At 39.5% G+C, this 12,565-nt stretch overlaps 1 protein-coding gene across 1 annotated transcript in view; it reads left to right on the top strand.

Moving 5' to 3' along the window:
• Positions 1-12,565, top strand: part of lrmda (leucine rich melanocyte differentiation associated) — a 504,290-nt gene that overhangs the window by 352,273 nt on the left and 139,452 nt on the right. Inside the window, exon 5 of the mRNA XM_057848872.1 lies at positions 5,277-5,403. Coding sequence (XP_057704855.1) covers positions 5,277-5,403 — 127 coding nt within the window. The remainder of the gene's footprint in view (positions 1-5,276; positions 5,404-12,565) is intronic.

The raw sequence follows: 12,565 nt of genomic DNA, 5'->3' as shown, positions 1-12,565 counted from the left end.
TTGATCATATTTATACTGAAATCTAAATGTGCTCTAACTCTAAATCATTTTCCAAATATTTACAGCAAAAATATTGTTTTTAATTGGCACGGATATTTTTTTGATCCAATCTATATCTTATTTTCTTCTGAGTGATCATGGAACTGCAGTATTTGGAATAGAGTGTTACGCAGTGTTGTTAATTTTACTTAAAAAAAAGTAATTAATTACAGTTACGAATTACTTCTCCCAAAAAGTAATTGAGTAATTGACAAAGCTTTTAGAGCGATGTGGTCAAATCTACAGTTTACTTGTGAAATGTTTAGAGGGAACATAGCATCATCAAATACATGACTTAAAAAAAGCTATCCACCCAAAGCAAGATGGGTGCAAAATAGTGTAGTGGCTTTACAAAGAACACTTCAAGAACAAGTTTTTCTGAGGTTATTTTGGGTTATTCGGGACACGTTAGTTCAAATTTTTTACTGCAATGTTTATAGACACAGCCCTTTATATGGTAAATTAACATTCCTAATCTACCTGGTAACACTTGTGTTGCTGTAGAAAGCTAACATCAATTGGACTTAATACAGTCTGAATATACAGAATAATAATAATACCTGTCACTATCTTCTCTTGAAATAACTTAATGTGAAAAACTTTGTACAAGCACTACACACAAATCTGAATGGAATATTCCAATAGTTCTGATTGCTTTGCTACTGTGTCAGCCACTGTTGTTAATTTTACTTTAAAAAAGTAATTGATTACAGTTACAAATTACTTCTCCCAAAAAGTAATTGCGTTAGTAACTCAGTTACCTGAATGTAAGAGTAATTAGTTACTTGGTAAAGTAACTCGTGATAATGTTCATGTTTTTTTTTTTTTTTTTGAGGAAAAGTGACACAATGTGAAGTTTAAAGGGTTTTGGGGACAATTGCCCCTAGCCTAATTCTTTACCCTCCACTTAACTAGACACAAGGGTATTGTGATAACTAGATAGTAACCTTTGCTATGTGTGGAAGTCATTTAAAGTTGTGAATCAACCGTTAAAGTTGTTAAAATTTCTCCCGTTATTGCATTAGTTCCCTTCTCTCTACTTTCAACATGTGTAAGTTTTAAAATTGTTTCATCATTTAAAGATAGATTTAAGTCAAGATTTTGCCGATTTAGGAGCATTTTAGATTTAAAAAAAAAAAAAAAAAAAAAAAAGTTACTTAAGTTCGCTAGGAAGGATCTCTACATCAGAGCCTTCCCAGGAGGTCTACTGCTTTAAGATGGCGGCTTTTTACTAAAGCATGTAGTCCTTAAAACATGTTGCCAATGCAGCCGTGTCTGTCATTTGCATCTAGTTCTATAATATGTGATATCTACCGTATCATGTGGGCGTAGTTTGTAGGCTATCGGCTACAGTCAGATATTATTGGAGCCACCTAGCAATAGAATCACGTTTGCAACGGCGTCTTCCCCACTCCTGGTCTGCTCTCTCGTCTCCGTGAGTCCGTCTGTCTCAGACTTTTTTCACTCAACCAACATAGTAACGCATAGTAATTAGTAACGCACGCCTTTCCCGCATCAATAATGGTAACGGCGTTGCCAAGATGAGAAAATTATTTATTTAGATTACTCATTACTGAAAAAAATAACGCCGTTAGTAACGCCGTTAGATTCTAACGGCGTTATTAACAACACTGGTGGTACGTATAGATACGAATTTAATTTGTTCCAGGACCTGGTTTGTAAGTTGAAATGGTTGTATGTCTAGCGAGATTTTCCCACAAGAATACGTTATAATTCGATTAATTCGTTCCACAGCCCAAAAACTACACTGAATCCATAATAAATACTGCAGGTAAAATTACGAATAGCAATTACACATAGCAAAACAAATAAATTGTAAATACAAATCGCACTAATAATAACACAATACAGGTAATAATAACAACAAATTCATTAACAAATTGGGATCTAATGTGGCAGTTGTGTTTTGCATGCTGTTCCTGAACGCACCGTGTGCCTGACAGGAGAGAGTGGTGCAATAGAGTGGGAAGTTTTACTTTCACTTTTCATGTTCTGTTGTTGTTGGCGGAGGTGGGGGGAACTGTGAGACACGTTGTCTAGCCAGTTCACTCACACACACACATCACGCTCATATTTTTCTATCATTTCCTTTTTTCACCACACGCACTAACCACAATGGGACCCATGTTATTTTCTCTCACAAGAAAATCCGCCATGCGTCCGTCTTGCATGAAAACAATGAAATGGCGAGTCACATTTTATGTCGGATATCGAAAGGATCGTATGTCGATGCGATCGTATGTCGATGTACCACTGTATTTCGAAGGTACACAACACATCTGAACGTTCCTATTCTTTATGGATATGGCTGATGTCAGAAGTTAACAATTTTAACAGCCTAGACTCGCCAGGACCAGTGGTGATGCATTTCACTTAGCATTCTTGAGCAATTGTTGTCTGATTAACATCATAAATATGTACTATCTACGTTTCATATGAACTATTTCTTTTACAAAGGTGTGCGCGCATTTTACAGGCTACCGTTTGTAGCCACACAAGGAAAGTGTTTTGCAATCTACGATAACACTGCTATCAGCACAACAAGCATAACTTTTTGGCATTTGCATTCACCAACACAAAAAAAAAAAAAAAAAAAAAAAAAAAAAAAACAATGCTCACTTACTGGAATGGATAAATCCAAGAAGCCTTTGAAGGTCTTTCGGTACAGTGAACTGAACAGCAAGGCATTTTAACAAATGAAATATTCCTGCACTAATTCCTGATTAAATCTGAGGTTTGCAAATGAATACACTGGACACTGGTGTCATTATCCCGATCACTATGTCGGTGGTGAATGAAGTACTCACTTTTTTTATTTAAGTAAAAGTACAGATAGAGGGGCAAAACATTACTTAAGTACAAGAAAAAATTACTGATGTAAAAGAACATTAGTACTTACTTTAACATTTACTTTACAAGTAAAAAGTAAAAATATTTACTCCTAATGCAAAAATGTGACACATCTTTTATATTTTTAAGCAACACTAGGTAACTTTTCAACCTTTATAAAATATTTTCATCACATTTGTGATGATATGTCAACTGACAAATGACACCTCTTTTATATCTTGAGGGGGTCGGTCTCACTTTCACCGGAACTAATTAACTTTGAGGAGGGTGGCGGAAGGAGGGCTGGTGGGGGAATACGGTACAAAATCAAATTTTTCTTATCTCCAATATCGTGATATGCTATTATTTAGTCACAACTGGATTCATTACCTGATAACTATTCATCCTTCACACAGCCACTGGAAACGGAAATGTTGTTCAGTTCATCTGCAGACGACCGGGAGATCAGGATTTTACGATACTGCACGCCGATCTTCATGGGAAACGGTGACTTTCTTAAGGCAAAACCCTACCGCTTATGTCCACCTGTGTCGCTAAAATCGACCAAAACTGAAAAGTTACCTAGTGTTGCTATAAATATAAACATAGTTTATAGCCACGCAGAATGGAAAACAGTAATAAAATTGACTGCACTGTAAACAGAAGCTTAACAAGATCAAATAACTCCAAACTTATCTTAATGGCGGATAGCAAGCAACTATCAGGTGCATATACCCATTTGAAGGCGCGCCCCTCTCACTGTTGTTTTTTATTGGTCATTATCTTGTTCACCTGCCTAATCACGCTTGTACTCGTGTATCTCCCTCTAGTGCTCTATAACGGTATAGTTGCACGGGGCTTATTGATTGCGCTAGAAGCATGAAAATGAAACTATCAATTCACAATGAGAGAAAAACAAAAGTAATGTTTAACACAGGCAACAATTTCAAAAGCAGTGGAGTAAACAGTACAGATATGTCCTGTAAAATGTAGTGAAGTAAAAGTAAACGTACCGCTTTCATATTTGAACTCAAGTAAAGTACAGATACACACCAATGTACTGAAGTATAGTGACAAAGTACTTTTACTTCGTTACATTCCACCTCTGCAATACGTACCGTATTTTTCGGACTACAAGTCGCACCTGAGTATAAGTGGCACCAGCCATAAAATGCCCAACGAAGAGAAAAAAAACATATATAAGTCGCATTTTTGGGGGAAATTTACTTGATAAAATCCAACACATAGAACAGATATGTCATCTTGAAAGGCAATTTAATATGAAAATAAAATAGAGAACAACATGCTGAATAAGTGTACAGTGCATGAACAACGAAATGCAAATATGTCCTCACCAGGACGCTACGGCTCGGTCCTGGCTATACAGCGAGCTAAACTCCCAAATGACGATGCTGGACGTCCATATAATTTGCTGAATCAATTTCGTCCTCAGGTTTGCATCAACATAAATCAATGATAATTAGGTGGTATTACAGCAATGACACAAACGTTTAGCATGCGTTCGCTAGCATTAGCACATCGTTCAAACAACACACAACTGGCTCTAAGTGTCCAATCGCAGGTGGAAAACACACAAAAACAACAGAAAAGATGATACACACAGGCGTTGCCACTGTAGAGATATTTTACAAGCATAAACAATGAAAGTAGGTTCGCAGCAGTGTCTCTCTTTCTGTCTCGCCCACTCGCTCAGAGATGCTACGTAGCTGTCCGTCTTCTTCTAGCGTGTGAGTGCTCTTCTTCGCGTAAACAAGTACGAGTGCGCCCCCACGTGGGCGTGAAAGCGCCACAAACTAAAAGCATGCATCCCAATATAAAAAAAGTCAATAATACAACTGAACACACATTGCCAAAGGCAGAACGTGAACGTGGCCATATATATTAAGAGTTACTCAGATAACTAAAGGATAAAGAACATGCTAACAAGTTTACCAAACCATCAGTGTCACTCCAAAACACCAAAATAACATGTGAAATGATATCATAATGTGTAAATAATTTCACACATAAATCACTACTTAGTATAAGTCGCACCTCCAGACAAACTAAACTGTGATTTATAGTCCGAAAAATACGGTATATATTTTTAAGCAAAATTACGCAAAATTAACCCTCCGCACAATTATTATGACGCCACATAAATCAACTTCAAAGTTTGTACCAGGCTTTAAATTCATTTATTTTATTAGTGAAATGAAATATTTTCTAAGAGAATAGGAATTTTTCTTCTTCGAATCCAACCTACATACGCAATCTCTGGTACTGCAGGATTTTAAAACACATCAACACATCAATTTCTCACACCGGAGGTTGCCCCCTTGGGCAATACAATTTAGGACTAATTGTCTCCAACCTCTTTCTTGCAGATATTTTGTTCTACACAAACTGCCACAGCTGAAATTTCTGGACACCAGAAAAGTTACCAGAAAAGAATTAATGGAGGCCCAAGCGAGAGGAGCATTCATGAAGGTGGTCAAGCCCAAGTCGGAAACTGTAAGTTCTGACCGTATCCTGTTTGTTTTTTGCCATATTTTGCGCAAAGTTTCTTCGTGTTTCACAATCTTCTTTCTTCTTCCCTAAACACTTGACTGTCAGTGTCTGATAAGAGCGGTCCTCTTACTGTGCCCTCACTTATGAGAGTGCGTATCTGTGTGTGCACTGTGCAGTGAGTGTGTGACCACGGGCTGACCTGATTCCGTATGCATGAGCCCAGATCAAAGACGACGGGCGGCTGTCCGGTTGTGCTTGTGCCGGCGAGCTTGACATGGCTGGCGATTGGAGTGACAGGTCACGTACACGCCACTCACCATCGCTTAATTATCCCTTTCCCCCCGTCCTCCCACTCTTGTTTTGGGCCACACAGACTAATTAGAGCCGGGGATAAAACTGACTTCAAACCCTCTCTTTCACTCTTACTTGCCCTCTTCTGCCTCTTTGATAATGCAGGGCGAATGATTGTGCCTTGCCTTGATTTGATCGCATGTAATTGTGAGGTCATGAAATATTTAGCTTCGCTTTGTCGTCTTAAGGTCTCAGGGGCTCTCCTGGTGAGCCCGGGAGGTTAGAGAAAAGGAAAAAAATGAATCGGTGTTGGGCGAATAAGAATCAAGAGGGTTTAAAAGTGCACGGGGAAAGGGAAATATTTTTCTTTCAGGCAGTCAGCTGGGACGGTGTCGTCTTTTGGCTTTGCTACGCTCCCTCCTTGATATCTCATGAAACACAGAAATAATTTAACCTCCTTGTGGCGTGTTTGCTAGATGGAAGAAAGTAGAATGAAAACAGTGTTCATCCAGTTTATATAAAAAGAAACCAGGGACCTCTACAGTGATTTTGGCAGGCTGGAGACGCTTTATGAGATTTTATTTACATAGCTTGTCAGCGCGGGAGAAATGTTTGGCTGGGAGACGAAAGCAGAGATAATTACTGATTCTAGCTGACATGACGTGTGTGTCTTTGTGTCTCGGTGTCTTTGAACAAGCTGTATATGATTATTTATTCCTTATGCAAAGCAAAAGGTTACAGCTTTGATGAAGACGCATCGACTTCCCACTGCACTCCCACTTTTACCATCCGTGCTGGAAAATATTTATATATATTTTTAAACCGTGCTCTCACTATTCCTCATTAGCCAAGTCTACACAAAGTGAGCGGACGCACTCCCCGTCTGGGCCAAGGGATTTAGGCGCAGCCTTTCCGTACGATTTGTCTTGAGCCCGATGAGATGTGATGTGTCAACTTTTCGCAGACTCGATGAGCCATGAGTACCTTCCAGCTCTCATTGTCCACATCATCTGCGTGATTTGTGAGCACGCCAATGGTGCTGGCGACCAATTAACAGCCGGCTAGCAAGAGAGCAGCCTCCGATGACGGCATAATTAGATACTTGTTTGCTTTTGAGCCTCTTGAAGTGGGATGCTTCTCATAGCCTCTCACTGTGCATGCAATTTGCCTCGTTACGGAGGATCATAATTAGCTGTCTGGCTTGTGTTAAGCGGTGCAAGTGTTGAGAGCGGGAAATACACCAGCAGCACTGATGTCACTTAAAAGGTTTGTCCATACAGGGAGTAACGAATGGCACATGGTTGTTTACTTGTAAACAAGTACCCTCTCATCCTCGTCTAAGGGGCTACTAATTGCCTCATGTAGCTACAAACTCGCAACTTTCCAAGCATTTTATACAACTTGGAGAAAGGTTTATATACAGTAAGGGACTATATGATTCTGACTGTAAATTTCACTGCGATTATGTAGGCAGCTAGCAAATAATTAGTTCTACAAATCATGACAAAGTGCTCACGAAAGGAGATACAGTATGTGTGTTACTCTATGGTTTGTCTGATTCATCTGTTCGTTACTTTGTTGCAGCCTACAAACATTGTAATTAATACAAGACTGTAATTAGTATAGCTAATATCAGGTTTTTTTTTCTTTTTTAAGCGAGCCAGCCTCTTATTCATTAACTTTTTTAGCTTCTTCTTAAAGGATTTGTTTTTCTCTAGTCACCAATGTGAAAGTATATCTTGATCTTATAGGAAAAATAACAAAACTCAGCTCACCAAAAGACATTTGGCAAGATCTTTGAAAAGAAAACGTATGTTTCCATTAACTGTCTGAGATGTAATTTCTCAAAACACCCTTCAGGAGGATAATATCCATAATAAAAGATTGTTTTATTGCATTTCTGCATGGAAATGACATACTGTAACTAAAAATGAAAGAGGTGAAAAAAACAAACAAAAAACATGATACAGTATTTAAAATATGCACACACAAAAAAGAGCCAATAGAGGACAACTGAAGTGTTCTCCAAAACCACAACGTTAAGCTGACTCAGGCTGGAAAAGCCTTGAGCTGTATTTTTGGAAATTGGGCGTGTTGGAATGCCATAATGTGATAATTCCCGATGAGGGCTTAGAGGTCATGGCGATAAACCACATAGGACCCTTTTCGACTCTGCTTTCGGAAAATACGTGTGGTGCTCTTTGGCTGGGTTCCTTTAACCTCACTTCGCTCAGAGCGTGTGCTCTGTCGACCAGCCGTGTCTGTTCAAACACACACTTTGTGCATTTTGCTCTCAGAACCTGTTAAAAAAATGAAAAAACAGTGCACAGAATACAAAACAAGAACATTGACTCCCGGCCTAAAGTTCACTGTGAGTAACAAAAAAGGTCACAGACAACTTGGGGACGACGTCAGCGTTTTTAAAACTCCTCGGACGTCGCTTACATTTTCCTTGACTTGATGTCCTTGCCTGAACACACATTTTTCTGTCTGACATCCTTCCTCCGCGTATAATATAAAACAGACTTTGCGGGTGGTTTGAGGCAGTGCCCAGGTCCCGCGAGAAACGGTGCGCACAGGGTAACGCTTCTTCACGGGAATCGACATTGACAGAGCCAGGAAAGTCTTCAAAGTGTATTTTTTCACCGGAGCTCCCCATCCCTCACGCACTAACTTGTTTTACAGCAGCTAATATTAAGTTTGAGCGAAAGGAAGTCCGTCCAAATTTACGACTGACTTCTCGGTTGTCGAACTCATAATTGTGCATTATGGGATACATGATTGTGGGTTATTTTGAAATGGAGTAGTAAGGGCAAGAAGGCATTTTCAATGGGTTGGCTGCATGGTTTCCTTTTTGAGAAATCACAGTAAAATGTACTATGCCATCTCCAACTCTACTACTCAAGAGTTATGACTTGTCAGACTTCTCAAAAATAACAAACGGTGTGTAATATAGCACTTTGTGAATGCGCCTATATTGATTTTACTAAATCATTTTACTGAACAAATGTGTCCTTAGGGATAGAATATGCTTCTTTGGAAATCCAGTCGGGCCTGAAGGATCGCCTTAGAGGCCAGTTTATTTTCTCTCTGGCTTTAGCTGTACCCCATGGTGAGTCTTTAAAGACGCCTGATTTGTTGCTGTCCTTTTTTAATGATATTTTCAACTAAGATGTGCACGCTACATTGAAAAAGGACAAAGCTCCAGTTTGAGTTGTATACTTTACTCTGTGAACACTAAATACTCTGGACACCTTGAGGAAATAGAGGCAAAATTAATCTTACTTCCTGGAAACAACCAACAAAAAACAAATTTTCCATAAGAAACCAAGGGTAAATGCTTGCAAATAATCTTGGTAACATTTCTTGTGAATATTATTGCTGTCCATAGGAGAATGTATTTTTTTCTTAAATATTTTCGACGTATACGAAGTTGTCTGGGTGGTAAGAACACAAGTACACATGATGGCGGGCTGTTAAGCCGTGTAGAACAGTTTGCGGGAAAAATCTCCGATTTCCAAACAATTTAACATCTGACGGGGAGCTTTAGAGGGAATTTTAAAATATCTTTTGATGACAAAATTGAAGTAACTCAAAGCCGGTATGGGATCTGGTATTATGAAAAATGTTGGTGCAATTCACCTCTGTTTTGGCCACAAATCTGCTGGGGAGACATTTATTCCTTATTTAATAGAAAGCCGTGGACCCTTACTCGTAAAAAATTAAAGCTTTCAAAAGTCTGGAGCCCCACGGTTATTTTGTTTCAAGGAAAGTTGGGCCAGTTTTTTCTGTGAAACACAAAGACGTGACCGTGCTGAAAGTGGCTTATGTGCTACCCAAATTAGAAGTTGTTTTTCAATTTAAAAGTCACTACAATTTACCACGAGAAAAGCGAGACTCACCAACCTTGTCTGTACCAGCAAGAAACCAGGCTTTCTTCAGAGTGTCTGGTGTTCTGTCAGATTAGCATACTGTGTCAGAGTGGCGTACCCATATCCTGATATCGCGGTTTTTCAGACATTAAATGTTGCTCAAAGCGCCTTACAAATCTTGTTAAATTAGAGATATAACTTGTCCACAAGCCCTGTGTGACATACACGGGGCTAGATTGGGAGGACGGGCGACTATTTTGTGGACTTCCCAGATAGCAAAATATAACTGGAGCAGACATGGGCCAGATGTACTGCAGATTCCAGCCTAACTTCGTAAAACGGATCCACCCCAGTGTCTTTTTGAACAATGGCCCTAACTCAGTAAGGAGTTACTTGCCGGATCAGCAACAGTTTTGAGCCAGAACTGGTCCAAAGTAGCAGACACTACATTAATGTATGGCCTGGATATGGCACTCATGTTACCCAATCTGGGCCAGATTTGTATCAAAACCATTTTCAGTATTAAATTTTGAGTCCATTTTGTTCAATGTATTACACTTTACTGTGTTTACATTGCAAATTAAATTTGTTTATTAAAAGCAATAATGGCAACACTTCTTTTTCATGCCATTTATTGATGCTAACATATTAATGCAACATACAACAACAATACATTTTTTTCGACAAAATACTTTAATTGGAACAAGCCACTCCACATTAAAGATGACCCATTTTTAGACTGTAAACAACATATTTATTTGTTAAGGTTCTGGGGTAACGGGGGACCTAATTTATTGACAATTAGAGGGAGTGGTATTTAGTGTCCGAAGAATCCGGTGGGCAGTTTGGTGATAGAACAGCTGAACGGGCAGACAAGCATTTTGCCAGGAGAGCAGTACAGTATCGGGGGGGGGGGGGGGGGGGGGGGGTATCAGGATTACGAGATTCTTTGTTAGCTGAAAGTCACATACCTGTAGGAGAGTTGTTGATCTGGCAATGATGTGAGGCCAAGGACTGGTTTAAGTAAGCTGCTGACGGCACTTGGTCCCAGGCACACCCATCTGTGCAATCAAGGCGGAAATACACAAATACAAGGAGGAGGTGCTCTGTTTCAATAATAGTAAAAAAAATATTGAAACATTTACAGCAACAAATGCTGTAAATGCGTTCTACCTCCATATGTTGTCATGCAACAAATTTTGAATTACTTAACTTGCAGACATACCGGTCACTTGAATACCCCGGCCATTTTATTAACGCTCGATTGAATAACTTTTTTAGCAGTCAAGAGATGACTTCAAAACGCAATTATGACTTTGAATAAAGCACTTACCATAAAAATTTCCGTACGACGAGATGATGTGACCTGAATGTTGCGTGTTCTCCTGTTTAAGGCTGATTCTGACGTGCACCTCCAAAAAATCAACACGTGTGACTTGAGCGTCGAAGGACTATGATTTGTCCGCTCAGAGCATTTACGGTTCAGCACAACAACACCCAGTTTTCAAACATTTCCAAACGTTTTCTGTGTCACCTAAGCTTCAACTTCAAATTTGTAATAAAAACATTTGTTCGATTAATATTGATAAGCTGCAGCTGCAAATACAAACATTCCATCTTCATTGCCATTGCTGTCAATGATAGGAGTAGCAGCGGATGCCCGCCATCAGGGTGTGCGCTGTTGTGACGTCACACACCGACCATTAAATTTCAAGTTTTTAGTGCGTCCGATGTGCTCGGTCTGCCCCGGAGCAGTGCCTAACCTATCATTTTGACTGCCGGATGGATTCTACAGGTCGCATCTGGCGCACTGACGTTCAGCGGGTGTGATTGCTATGCGGATCTGGCGAGCTGAGGCCGGATCTGGCACAGAGTCAGCTGCTATTGGGGTTGTTGGTTCGATGTGCTAACAATAGTCACAAATTGACTGCAGGCTGGAGTAATTTTTCCATTGTAGTAAAGCTAAATTTATTTTTTCTGTTTATTTACAAATATGCTATACATACAATAAACATGCAACAGTTGATAACTATTATTTTCCCCAAACTATTATGTAATTTGTGTGGGTCATTTTTTAACTGCCTGCAATTATGAAGTAGCAGAGTGTGTGTAATCTTCCTCTTTGCTCTATGCTGAGCTGACATAGTAATTTAATAATTTACTGTATCTGTTAAGGACATCACCTTTCCTAGCAGCTCATTCTGCATATCTGTGTTTAATTGTTTGGATTCTCCACTTGCTATCCCAGCCAGTTTTTCCACATTAACTGTGGAAGCCTGTTCGGAGGCAAAACGTCAACAACCAGAATAGTCCTGTTGGGATTGATTCAATACTCACAAAAATTCACAAGCAATTGCTTGTAGGGTAGTTGGACTTGGTGAATTCAACAAATTGTTGCAGCCGTTATTCTCTCAAGTTATTTTTGGCACGTAATGCATGCCTGTGTGTACGTGTGTCTTTGTTTGCAATTATATAATAACTTCTCCCATAAAGCCAATGTAGGGACCATTACGTCAGGAGGTCATGTAGGAGGCACAAGCAGGGAAAACAATAGCAATTAGAAGGCAGTGACTCACGCAGTCCACATAAATCATCCTCTCACACGTATAATAAACAGCCAGTAAAACTTTTTAAAGCACAATTAATTTTAAGTAATAGTGTTGAGATTGATTTATGGCTGTCTTCAAAGGCTGCTGACGCGGGGGTGCACGACCCTGGGTGTCATGAGCAACTCTTGCCAGTGAAAATGATAGATGAACTATTGCTTTTTGGCTCGGCTCAGAGCAGAAAAACAAACAAGCCTTCCGAAGGACTTTGAGGAGACGTTGGAGTGGCTGCATCGCATTAAGTGATTTTCCTCTCCTCACATCCATTTTCGAGAGGAAACGCCTCTGTGGTGAAGTATCTTCTGTTGTGATGTCTCTTGTGTGTTGTGGTCCATTCGAAAGCCTGTCTGAAAACAGGCCAAGGTTGTCCAGTAATTATGAAACATACCACCATTT

The sequence above is a fragment of the Corythoichthys intestinalis genome, chromosome 10 (assembly GCF_030265065.1).
Source record: "Corythoichthys intestinalis isolate RoL2023-P3 chromosome 10, ASM3026506v1, whole genome shotgun sequence".
Lineage (NCBI taxonomy): Eukaryota > Metazoa > Chordata > Actinopteri > Syngnathiformes > Syngnathidae > Corythoichthys > Corythoichthys intestinalis.
This window is presented reverse-complemented; position numbering and strand designations above follow the sequence as displayed.